Source organism: Laccaria bicolor, genomic scaffold, assembly GCF_000143565.1.
Source record: "Laccaria bicolor S238N-H82 LACBIscaffold_9 genomic scaffold, whole genome shotgun sequence".
Lineage (NCBI taxonomy): Eukaryota > Fungi > Basidiomycota > Agaricomycetes > Agaricales > Hydnangiaceae > Laccaria > Laccaria bicolor.
This window is the reverse complement of record NW_001889880.1, coordinates 167,267-179,442: the sequence shown is the minus strand read 5'-3', so window position 1 is coordinate 179,442 and position 12,176 is coordinate 167,267. Positions and strand designations below refer to the sequence as shown.

At 49.5% G+C, this 12,176-nt stretch overlaps 5 protein-coding genes across 5 annotated transcripts; 3 read left to right on the top strand and 2 right to left on the bottom strand.

Moving 5' to 3' along the window:
• Positions 1-3,515: 3,515 nt before the first annotated feature.
• Positions 3,516-4,047, top strand: LACBIDRAFT_318687 (uncharacterized protein; the record flags this gene model as incomplete). The annotated part of the gene is made up of 2 exons (XM_001879848.1): positions 3,516-3,540; positions 3,585-4,047. 2 exons carry the CDS (start codon positions 3,516-3,518, stop codon positions 3,947-3,949), a joined length of 390 nt encoding a protein of 129 aa, XP_001879883.1. The 3' UTR covers positions 3,950-4,047.
• Positions 4,048-4,760: 713 nt separating this feature from the next.
• LACBIDRAFT_318686 (uncharacterized protein) lies at positions 4,761-4,985 on the bottom strand (the record flags this gene model as incomplete). The annotated part of the gene is made up of 1 exon (XM_001879594.1): positions 4,761-4,985. One exon carries the CDS (start codon positions 4,983-4,985, stop codon positions 4,761-4,763), a length of 225 nt encoding a protein of 74 aa, XP_001879629.1.
• Positions 4,986-4,992: 7 nt separating this feature from the next.
• On the bottom strand, positions 4,993-6,320 carry LACBIDRAFT_325961 (uncharacterized protein; the record flags this gene model as incomplete). The annotated part of the gene is made up of 5 exons (XM_001879593.1): positions 4,993-5,300; positions 5,485-5,601; positions 5,715-5,853; positions 5,923-6,019; positions 6,202-6,320. The coding sequence occupies 5 exons, from the start codon at positions 6,318-6,320 to the stop codon at positions 4,993-4,995; spliced, it is 780 nt and encodes a 259-aa protein (XP_001879628.1).
• Positions 6,321-7,017: 697 nt separating this feature from the next.
• LACBIDRAFT_293809 (uncharacterized protein) lies at positions 7,018-8,379 on the top strand (the record flags this gene model as incomplete). The annotated part of the gene is made up of 6 exons (XM_001879847.1): positions 7,018-7,444; positions 7,495-7,643; positions 7,709-7,947; positions 8,004-8,062; positions 8,123-8,179; positions 8,230-8,379. Coding segments are annotated over 6 exons (1,080 nt in total), but the record flags the coding sequence as incomplete, so codon positions are not given.
• A 953-nt stretch (positions 8,380-9,332) lies between these two features.
• LACBIDRAFT_248925 (uncharacterized protein) lies at positions 9,333-10,897 on the top strand (the record flags this gene model as incomplete). The annotated part of the gene is made up of 9 exons (XM_001879846.1): positions 9,333-9,371; positions 9,431-9,522; positions 9,595-9,646; positions 9,707-9,730; positions 9,787-9,888; positions 9,970-10,073; positions 10,130-10,589; positions 10,651-10,671; positions 10,724-10,897. The coding sequence occupies 9 exons, from the start codon at positions 9,333-9,335 to the stop codon at positions 10,895-10,897; spliced, it is 1,068 nt and encodes a 355-aa protein (XP_001879881.1).
• Between the last annotated feature and the right edge of the window lie 1,279 nt (positions 10,898-12,176).

The window sequence follows — 12,176 nt, the reverse complement described above, 5'->3', positions numbered from 1 at the left end:
TTCCCTGCAACCGCTGTGCTCTGGGACGGCTACCGCATTGACTTGTCGTGATACTGCCTTTGCTACCCATGGATTACTCGCCGACTCCGATCTTCTTGAAGACGGCGTATCTTCTTCGCCTAACGTCGCTCGGACGCCTTCAATAATTCTCCACGACACATGAGTTACCCAGCCTCCATTAAGGGGTATCATACGACCTACTGGTGTAATGGCGCGCACATCTGGAGAATATTAAAGGGCCATCCCTTCAGCCAGAGAGATCCTGTTCGATTCAGGACTAGGTCATAAAATGGAGCATTGCTTTTTCAAAACCTTTTGAAGCCAGTTCCTATACCTGATCTCGACTTTACCTTACCTTCCTCAGATATAGACAACGGCCTAGCGGTGTAACAGCTCTCACATCTGGAGAATCTGCGAATCGAGGGTGTTATATTCAGCTAGAGAGAGCCTGTTCGATTCAGGACTAGGTCATGAGACGGCGCAAAATCCTTTGAGTCGGGTGAAGGCTATACCCGACCACGACATTACCCGACCTTCGCCAGCTATGGATAACGGCCTAGTGGTGTAATGGCTTGCACACCTGGACAATTTCCAGAACTGTGGACTGTGGTCCAGACAGCCTGTTCGATTCAGGACTAGGTCATAGCCTATTCACATGCTTGTCATTTTTCATTCGACTGTTTGGCTCTAATTCACCCGGTTTCTACTTCAACCAGCCTTCGCTGCCTACCGATAAGGACCTAGTGGTGTAATGACTTGCACGTCTACAGAATCTAGGGCACACCGGACAGTTTCAGCTAGAGAGTTCCCGTTCGATTCGGGACTAGGTCATCGATTCTTTCGACGCTTGTACTTTATCTTGTCTCGACTTTTGCCCCACCCTTGCCAGGTACCGAAAAGGACCTAGTGGTGGACGGTTCGCACATCTGTCAGTGCGTGTCTGCCAGGTTGCGTTTGGGTTCGTTGCTTCCCTGATGTTGGTCTATGCACCAGAGGTTCCCACCGATTTTGCGAGAGATCGGATGAGTAGTACTTCACGATTGGGAGTCACCGGGGCCATTCTCGAGGAAAATCAAGCATCTTCAATGCACCACAGTTTCCGACTCCGAGCCAATGACTACTTCCTCCTTCATTGATATCAATGCATTAGAAATCAAGACTTTTCAGATGACAAGCTAAAGCCTGACCTCTCCTTTATGAAACCCTTGCTAGGGTAGTATACGACCTGATGGTAGAACGGCTCGCACGTCTCGAGAGCAGCTCGAACTGGGTGCCGATGCGAAACATCAGCCAGAAGCTTCCTGTTCAATCCAGGATCGGGTCATCGCAGCGGATAGAATTTTGTCCAACATTTTCCAGCCCAAAGCTAGCAGTCTTTATGCTGTTGAGGGTGCCTCTCCGCGTCAGGACTGGCCGAAAACTTAAATCTCTTCAGGCCAAACGTCGTCGCAGGTTGTTGCTCAGACAAGTCCAAAAAAATTCTCATCGACTTCTACACACTCCATCTCGAGCTACTTGCTCAAATTCCTGATGGTGTTATACCAGTGGTGTAAAGGCTCGCACAGGGCGTTCGTGGCGGGAATTAGGCTCTCGCAGTTTGTTGTGGAACCTCTTCAATGGATATCAATCGTACGCTCATTAAAAGGTCACTATATGCCGATTGGTTTACCTAACCCCTGCCCAGGGTATGTACTATATGACCTACTGGTGTAATGGTGCTCACATTTGGAGAGCTCGGAAAGCATCAAGTGCCTATACAGAGGTTCCTGTTCGATTCAGGACAAGGTTGATAAATACTAGTCATCTAATCTGATTGTTTTTAGGCTAAATATCGCGTGTTTACGATCCTCCAGATCGTAGTCGCGAAGTGTATATATATAATATAGCTTCTTTTTGACACGGGCTGCGCCCTCCTCACTTCAGTTACCCTTGACCCAACTTTTCTAGGGTACTTGCTGTAAGAACTGGTGGTGTAAATGCGAAATGAGTGGTCTTAGACTCTTAGAGAAAGATTCAAGCGCGGCAGGCAAGTAATCCGAATTGAATTTATATCGACTGTCTTGATGGATCTGGGTCTAAGGCTGGAGAAACTTCTCCAGCCTTAGAAGAACCAAGAGAAGGCGAAGACAAACCCGAGAGAAAGTCCCCGCGTGAGGTGTATAATAGCTTGTGAAGGGAGCGTCATCGACCTACAATAGTTCGAAGACGCGCACATAACCGGTAGAGTGTCTTTCTTGGCCTGCTTGTCGACATGTTGATGAGTGGGAGGTCCATCTCTCAGCAAGCGGACAAAGTGACTCCCCCTCCGTACAAATCCTCCTCCGAAAGCGCAACAAAGTGTATTGACACCCTGGCTAATCACTGTAACCTCCGCATCCTCCACGGACACATGGCAACGAACAGAACAAACAACCGAGATGGGACGGCCTGGGGGCGACGACGGTTTATTCCTATCCGCCAAAACAGGCGGGATCGCGGTAGGTCGTGAGTCTTCTCCTTGCCTTTTATCATCTTCCCGGGCTCTAATCTAAAGCTAAAGATGCAGACGGAACGAAGGTTTCTAAAGTCGCGTGAGACGAAGGGGAGCAGTAGACAGAGAGGTGTTGTGATGAGCTAGATATCTGTCGCTCTCGCTTTCGAGTGCGAGTCCGATGCGACGCCCTTCCTACATGACAGTAATGACGCAACAAAACGAAGGGAGGAAAAAGAAGGGAAACAGACCTCGTCCGCCTTCTCCATGACCCACGGCATAGCGCTTAGCGTTCCCAAAGTACTTTACCGCCAGCCGCTCGAACCCGTCCAGCCTATCGTCGATGTCGTCCACGGGCCTATCGCTGTGGGATGGCTGACGTCCGACGGTGCGTTAGATGGATGGAATGAGTCTGGCAGTTGCACGTGATTGCGTGGATCTGTCGCGCCCAAAGACACGCTCTCGACGCGTGAGTCATCGTGACCAAGTTGCAGCCACGCCGCGAAGCAGGTTCTCCAAGACATTCACTCTAACACCAATATCTCCATCCCCAATGCCCCCCGCAAATTAGAGTCACCACATCCCTATCAACACACCTCATCGCAGCTGCTTCCCTATCCCAAAGCCTATATGCACTCAACTGCGCACACGCCTTCATAGGCGGGTTCGCATGGTCGGTGTTGGGGAGTAATCGATCCACCGAGATGAATTTTCCCTCCAACTTGTGTAGACTGCATAACGCATGGATGGGTTTCGCGTCTGCACGATATAGACGTATTAATTGACCCCGGCCAAGAAATGGATATGCAAGCTGTGAGGCAGAGGCTTACAGAGGTGAACGAGCAGATCGTGTTAGTTGGGTTGAAGTTGTATTTCATACACGTACGAATTCCCCCTGTCGAATTACGCGCGACGTGACGGATTACCTCAGAAAGCAGAAGGATCGTCCGACGTGAAAAACAGCAATGCAAGCAGTCATAACGTCTGCATTGAGACGTTACCCACCGGAGCACTAGGGCTCCCTGAGGCAGCGGAACCACTATATATGGCCCGTTCACCTTCCGGAGTCGGTCCGTCTTTCCTTCCTCCCTTCCTTGCTTCATCCTGCCGACAGACATACCCCTCCTCCATCCCTCCGTCCTAATCCTCACGAAGTTCAAGAGATGGTACACAACCCTCTCATCTACGCGCCCCAAAACCGTGCTCAAACACCGGTCCGACGAGGGGGACATTGATTATATGGTCCATTGGCTCACACGGAACGGGTTGACGATACAGTTTGGGGCGTATAGAGGCAGGAGGGGAGAAGAGCTGATGCTGTATGTCAAGACATATTTGGCGGAGAAGGTTAAGAGTGGTAGTGGGGAGCGGGTTGAGGAGATGTTGAGGGGCGTTGTTGAGAGGAGTGATTGGGAGGTTTTGGAAGGGATGGAGGTTGGTGATGTGGGTGGGGAAAATGTTTATGTAGAGTCGCCTTGATTGTGGGTTAGATTTGGGGTGGACGAGTGGGATATCTCAACTTACAGGCATCGAAACAGTGGAGGAGGGTGGTTATAATGTGAGAAGATTGATATACCCAGGGATGAGAAGTGAGTATTTTGTGTAGCTGAAGTGCTTGGACAGAAATAGTAAGCCGATGACTGACGACACTAATTGAGAACGGTTCAATGAAGTGCGTTGATGGTGTAGCGATAATCGCTCTGAGGTTACAGTGAGGTATGACTTAGCTCCAGGTTCGACTCGGACTCCTGGTCAATGCATGTGGGCAAAGCATTCCATAGATAACATTTTTTCCAACAGATCTACGCTGAGTGATACACTAAGAACTTGATGCAGGCAGGTGCAGCAATGACCACGCTAATAGTCCTAGACTAGGACGTTCACGTTCAATCAACGTTCAATATTCAATAGTCAGTACCATCGTCAACCAAACAGAACTTGAAGCTAACCCACAATTTTCTCGTTAGTTCCCTTATTTCTTTTTCTCAGGGAAGAGGCAATAACGCGGGTTGTGAGATAGCATACCTTCGATCATAAAAAAGCGTACAACGCTATAGGATATGAAACGACGAAGAACTATGATGAATTGAAGGTCGAACGAACCGCTTAATGAGGAGAAGGATGGTGGGACGGGTTTGAAGCTGTGTGCATATGCTATGCATACAACCGATTCGATACATACACCTCGCCTCCCCCTTCCCCCTCGTACTCCCCATCAACCATATCCTTCCTCCTCTTCCCCAACCCATAATCGTCCTTCCTGTGCGCCAAGAAAGGCGTCAAATCGAGGTCACGTAATCGTCCAACTTGTTGAAGGAACGACTCGGAGAATCAAATGCGTCTTTGCAATGTGCTGAAACCGCTCCAAGTGGACGACGAGCGCGGGTGGAGGCAAAGCGATGAGGTAACGTTTGTACGCTGGTCGCATTATCATCGGCGCATGAGGGACTTTCTTCGTTGTTGGGGGCGGGTCAGTAAGTGGGGGCTGGGTTGTGGTAGGCGGGGAAGGCGACATATTCGAACTAGTCGAGGCAGTGAGCTGTTGACAGGCTAGATGAGGTGAACGAGTCGCCCGACACAAAGCCCTCACCCTCATCTCCACTCCACGCATTGTTGAACGTGACCTCGCCCATATTACGATGCCTCTGCAATAGGGCGAGGACTACAGCATTGAACATGGGGAGGCTGCTCAGCCAGCCGTTGCTAGTGGCTAACGTCCCGGCAGAATAGGCAGAGAAAGGCAATGAGGAGCGGGTGAGAAAGTCTGGGGTGATGTTGATGCTGCCCCCCCATCGACCGACGCTGGGGGTTTCGCAGAGGGCTATGAGATCTGTATTTCAGGTGGTGAAGGCCCAGTCTTAGAGATCAAGGAAGAGAGGACAGCCGCTCCTCGTCTTGCTAGTGACCACATCATCCTTCAACCTCCCCATCCGCTCCATCGATCAACTCTTCCGAAGTTGAGGCAACAGACGGCTCGCGCTGGATCGTGGAGAAGGGCTTCCTGGTGGAACTACTTGACGAAGGAAAGCTCGTAAGGTTCTTGGCAAAGTTCTTTAGCCTCTCTCGTACTTCCGATGCGCGTAGTCCTCCGGTTTGATGCTTAGACTGAAGTCGTTGAAGTCTTCGGAGATCTGTGAAATGTGTTTACATTTCTGGCAGCATCAGTTGACCCCCCGAAAACTATGTGGACGAATGAGATGAGGGTGTCTTCTTCGTTTATTTATGGGCGACGGCGGGGGCGCACGTGGGTCGGCGGGAGTTAGCGTCGTTCCTTGGGAGGTGGTTGACGGTTTTGATGATGAAGTTGTTCCATCCGCATCGCGTCGAGTAATATCCTCTAAAACTCGTGTGCATCTATTTCGCCAAGAATCCCGAGCATCGACCTACCGAATGAAACGCACAAAGCGAAATCAGAACGCCCGGGTAAGAGAATAAACGCGGGGAAGACATACTTTGGGCTGAGAACCTTCCTCTGTCTGCGCGCCTGTGCTTCCCATGACTTGTACATCGAACTCAAAAACATCTCTCTGATCGGACATAGGGCTGTGACTATCCCACTCTTCGCTCAAATGATGCCCATTTGTGAGCTACGGGGATCGTCGGGAGGCTAAAGGGATCGAGGAGAATCGTTGGACCAAAGGCGGGGTCGTTCAGGAGGTGTGTAGCGATCAACTAGAATAGTACCAGAGTGATAAATAAGACACCTGAAAGCACTGGCACGAAACGCACACCTTGGAGCACAGAGTTCACCAAGCTCGTATTCCCATGATAGGGGGTACTTTTCCTCTTCCTCGCTTTGTCTTCTCTGTATGTAGAGTTCTGATGCGGTTGGTGGCTTTGCCTTTGCCATTGAGGGTGCCGGTGAAGAGGCTTGTGCTGTTTGCGGGTTGTCTTGACGCGTTTGTCCAACCTCCAGAGTCCAACCAGATTCCACAACTTTACCACACCTTGTCCACAATCCACAACTAAACAAGAGCGTTGAGCGTTAGAGTTTCCAAACAGGTCTATCGATATCAAAATAGGTGTGATGCTCCCTTAATGCCATTGGTTATGCTTGAAGCGCCTTATATATATCTCTTTTCAGGTACTACATAGTCCGCCACCTGCTTATCCTAATCTATCGTCTTGGACAGTGTCATAATTCTGCAGAGGCTTCTCGCAACAGCTCAACGACCTTGGCTTCAGCTGTCTTGTCGCGGGGCATGCGGATAGTCATTCAATGGATCCGGAGTAATTCATGTCAGCGTGTCCAGTTGTGTCCAGAAGAAATGCCCTGGCACCGTCGACAACAGCGCTAGAAAGGGCCCAGGGGGTAGGCGCTATCGAATCCCCTCACACGCCTATCAAGTCTTGCCTTTTCTTCGCTATTGCGGTAGCGTTAGACCAGGGCAAGGCGTCTATTCCTCCATGACCTGAGCGATCGAAAGGCTAATTGTCTCGACATGATAAATTTGACTTGCACACTGTACCCCCGCCCGCCGACGAATTTCAAAGCAGCGTCCGACGACAAAATCTGACTCACCAGACTCACCAGAACGTCATTCGTAATGCTTCACATCATTGCTATACTTTTACTCCTGTGCAACATTCCCCGAGTTCCAGGATGGGCTCCCAACCCTGGGTCATCGTGTGATCAGTGTTGCTGTTGCGTGGTAGTCGCCAATAAAGGAACCAGGAATTTCTATGCTCAGAATGGTGGCAGCTTTTTGGTGAACACGATTCCCAACTGTTATTACCTACAGACGCACCTCGATAGCGTCCTAGCGGACTGGGATGCGCAGAGCCAATGGGTGGAGGATGCGGATACCTTACCCGGGCAGTACCTCTACTGGATGCCAACCGATCCTGCCTACGGTTGCTACAACGACTTTGCGACTGTGACTGCGACAAATTTTAATGGTGGACCAAGTACCGGCGTGGAACCCCCATCCACTAGCAGCAATGGTGGTAGTGGTACTACTACAAGTCTACGAAGTGAGTACCTCAGTCTTACATTTCCGATGGTTGCTACACTGCCATGGCAGCCTCTGACACTGTCAGTGCCGCGACAGCGCCAGCAAAAACCGTTACAGCAGCCCCGCCCGTGGCAACCTCAGGTCAGAGCCTTAACGCCGAGATGTTGCAGGAGTGCGCCCCCGGGTGTGGCAAGAGTCAGTGCGTTTTCAGTAACCTCGTAAGCGCATTTTTGTCTTAGAAAAGGGAACTTGACGACCTGACCTTTCCCAGTCGCATGTTGACCCCTTAACTTACCCCATCATTGTAGGGACTCCGGTTGAGAACTGCGACCCAAATAGCAATGCGACCATCTCGAGTGCTATAGGAGGATCAGTCCAGATCACAAACACCTGGAGCGTCAACTCGTCATTGGGGGTGGGCTTCGGGGTTCTGAGTTTGCATGTCGAAGGCTCGTACTCATATTCAAAGACGATAACGTACTCGCAGACCATCACGATACAAATCTTACCTGGGCAAATGGTTTACTACATTCTTGCATTTTCTCATTGCGATATCTGAATTGGTGGTCCTTTTAGGGCGCACTGATTGCAAACGTGCTATATAATCGGACAAGCGGGAACATGGAAATCGGGTCCAAGTGCGTGTCCACCGGAGAATCGACAACTTTGAAAAGCTGATATTGCCACAGTCAACCAGTGTTTCCTATCATATCGAACCAACCTCAGGAGGTCTTGTCCTACGGGCAGCAAATAATCCCATGTAACTCCCAATTTGCTGCTACTGATTCGAGCCCAACGGCCTGTAGTGCTGCCATCACGCCGAGGGAGAATTCTTTGATGACATTCTTTGGCTTGTTGATTCCAATATTTGCTTTGATGGTGTAGATATAGTCAAGAACGCCTCGTCGAATATCACAAGTGAACTGTTGCCAGGAGAAATATATTTCTTCTTTCTATTCGGATAATAATAGCCTAATTCAATACTTTCCGCAGGATGCCCCTACCGCCGTGAAAAGAATAAATTTAGGTTGTGACTTGCGAGGCAACAGTGACAACTCTTCCAGCTCATTTTCAAGTTCTTGAAATTTTGCACGAAGAGCGGCACCCTTCAAAGACTCAGCTTTTTTTGTGCAAGCCTTGGCCTTTCGTGCAGCTTGAAATGTAAAGCACTTCATGACTGGGTTTTCTAACTTTAATCATTTTTTCTAAGGCAAGCACGAGGGGCTTGATATCAGTGACAGAATGAGTTTAGGGGTTGGCCTAGAAGTGGGTCTTCTAAGCAGCAATCGCTGGCATATGGCAAATGATAAGATGGTAGAATGGGCGTGAAGGAGGTGGGTAAGATTGGATGGATTACTAAGCATAAACAAGCCACAACGATAAACAGAGACAGCCTTTTAGAAAACTGAAGTGCATTGATGGTGTAGCGGTAACATTGGGTCTTCCCATCAACTTCCCGTTCCCCTCAGACATTGGATATGGCCTAGCTCCGGGTTCGACTCCCGGTCAATGCATATATTTTACTGTAACTGTTTTGTTCCTCTTGCAAACGGATCGTCCTTTGTCAAACTTCTACTATGACCTCACTAATTCTGAATTCATGAGTTGAATATCTTTTTATACGGGAACGTGGGGTTCTTGCTCCTAGACAGCTTCGATATAACATTCAGACGGCGTATCTTTTTCATGAAGACGAGAACAAATCAATAGGAACACTTGAAGCGACGCAACTCCAACTTCAAGCTGGCCGGAGATATGATTAACCTAAAGCAACGTCGACGTCATATGATTTATCTGACAAACCGTGTCCCGAGGCAGTGGGAGGTAAAATGTAAAACCACACTCAATTCAAATCTACCGCCTCAACGTTGAACGCTGATCTCTCGTTAATAACTGCCACCTCAAATATGCCTGAAGGAACTATGAAAGCGCTCTGGTATAACGCGGTGCGTAGCCTCACCACATAATGGAAGATCAGCACATTGACCGCGCGTTGAGTCTACAGCCTCGAGATTTCGAAATAAAACAGGTTCCCATTCCGAAAGTTGGCGACGACGACGTTTTACTTAAAGGTGGGTCGCCCTTCTCATTGCTCGCGTTGGAAACCTGAATTCTTTCTTAGTCTCGGCCTGTGGTAAACTTTGACGCTGTCATCATCTGAAGACAAAGGCGACTCACATCCCCTCTAGGAATATGCGGAACGGATGGTCATATAGACCAGGTGAGGGTGCTTGGTTTGCCCGTTTATTCTAGTTTGTTTATCTTCTATGCGTCATCGTAGGGGGAATTTATTTCCAAGTTCCCGGTAATCATCCTTGTCGACTAAATCGCGTGCATGAAGTGAATCATCTTCTCTCACAGCTGATCCCAGGCCATGAAGCCATTGGTTCTATCGTGGAGATGGGGAAGAACGTGAAGGGATTTTCCATTGGAGATCGATGCGTCGCGGACGTCGGGATCACAGTAAGTCGCGTACAGCCACACGGTCGGAAGTTGCTAAAAGCGAATCTTGTGCCTCACTTTCGATCTTGATCGTCATGGTAGTGCGATAATTGTTTCTACTGTCGCCGTGGGCAATCACTGCTATGCGAGGACTTTAACGCGCGGGGTGTCACTCAGGATGGCGGGTTTGCTGAGTATATCGTCTAGTACGCTGTGTTTACTTCCGTCTTTGTAGAGATAGCAGAGTTGACGGTTTCTTCAGCCAGCAGAAGAAGCTCTACAAGATCCATAATTTAACAGATGAAGAATCTACGCTCCTCGAACCCGCCGCATGCGCAATCCACGGGCTGGACAAGCTCAACCCCCCCGTCGGGATCGAGGTTCTCCTCCTCGGTGCCGGGCCAACCGGGCTCGTCCTCGCGCAACTGCTCAAATTGAACGGTGCTTCCCGCGTGGTGATTGCTGCGAACAAGGGCGTCAAGATGGATATTGCGAAGCGGATTAACGCTGCGGATGAGTATGTCGAGTTGGATCGTCAGCATCCGGAGGCGCAGTGGAAGAAGTTGAAGGATGACAATCCGCATGGGTTCGATGTTGTTGTGGAGGCGACTGGGGTTGAGAAATTGGCGGATGAGAGTATTAATTATGTGCGGAGGGGTGGGACGTTGATGATTTATGGGGTTTATGAGAATAAGGCGCTTGTTCATTGGCCGCCCTCCAAGGTACATGCAGCTGTTATTGCTTTATATTCACCTTCTGATATTTTTCCTTTCCCGCTCGCAGATTTTTGGAGACGAAATCAAGGTACGTTATGTGGTTCTCCGACAAAATTTGGTTTTCTATGTTTGATTTATAGATTATTGGTTCATTCTCTCAAACGTACTGTTTCCCTCGCGCTGTTGCATACCTTGACGGCGGAAAGATCAACGTCAAGGGTATGGTGACTGATGTGTTCAAACTTGACGATTATCAAGCAGCCCTGGACAAAATGAACAGTAGGAAGGCGTTGAAAATTGTTATAAAACCATAGAACTGCATATATATATCTCAATATACTTTTTATGCATCTAGCTATCATGCAGAGGTAGATTTCGCCAGACGCGTTGGACGCGACTTGATCACGTGAATGGTCGTGTGACTTGACCTGCCAAAATTTCGATCATCCACGAAGCTTGCCGACACTCCTGATCACGAACATGCACAAAAGCTAAGCGGCGCAAGCAGGTGTACCCTTTGTCAGCTACTGCTCTCCAGAGTTATATCAGAAACTTATTTACGGATTATGCACACCGATGAGTGTGTGCAAGTCGTGCAGGCCACTATGCTGGAACAGGCTGAGGACGACGCTATTATGCCCGCACGCGTAGCTGCAAAGGAGATTGCCTTTGGCAGTGTGAGTGCTGTCCTTCTGCTGCTTTAAAATCATCTCATTTCTCTTCAGCTTGCCGGGATGGTGTCAGAGATACTGGAATACCCATTTGACCTTGCGAAAGTACGGCTACAAGCGCAACTCATTGCCCCTGGGCCAACGAACAATGCGCTGCGATTCGACGGACCGTTAGACTGCTTGATGCAAACTTGGAGGGATGAAGGAGTACGTGGGCTTTACAGGGTGTGTTTCTGTGCTTTTTCCATGATTCAAGTAGTGACTTCCGATTAGGGACTACCTGCGCCAATAGTGGGGTCTATGGCGGAGACGGCTGCTCTTTTCCTCTCATATTCTGCGTTCCAGAACCTCATACGGAACGTTTCCTTATCCTCTAATACCCACCTAGATCGTTCCGCACCACTGTCGATCGCCCAGCTAGGACTTGCGGCTGCAGGTGCTGGTTTCGTGACAAGCTTTATTCTGTGCGTCTATTGTAAAATGCCATTGTTATCCACTCTTCTTACCCCTGCGATTACAGAACTCCGATTGAGCTGGTCAAATGCAAGATGCAAGTCCAAATGATGAATCCCGTACATGCGCACCCTAGCACACCATCCGCACCTGGCCGCATCCCACATCGGCCTGTGCCAATAATAACATCAGACGGACGGATACACTCCACCCCAACCACTTCCCGGTCCAATCCCTCCCACCGCCTCATACACGACGTCGCCTATAAATCTGCTACCCTCCCTACTCAAACAATAAACCCACCTGGACCCCTTTCCCTCATCCGCTCAATCGTTGACACCCACGGCGTACGTGGCCTGTGGTTAGGCCATACCGGCACACTTCTCCGCGAGACTGGAGGCTGCGCAGCTTGGTTCATCGTTAAAGAGTGGATCGCGAGACTCTTGGTCGCCAACAGAATACCAAAGGA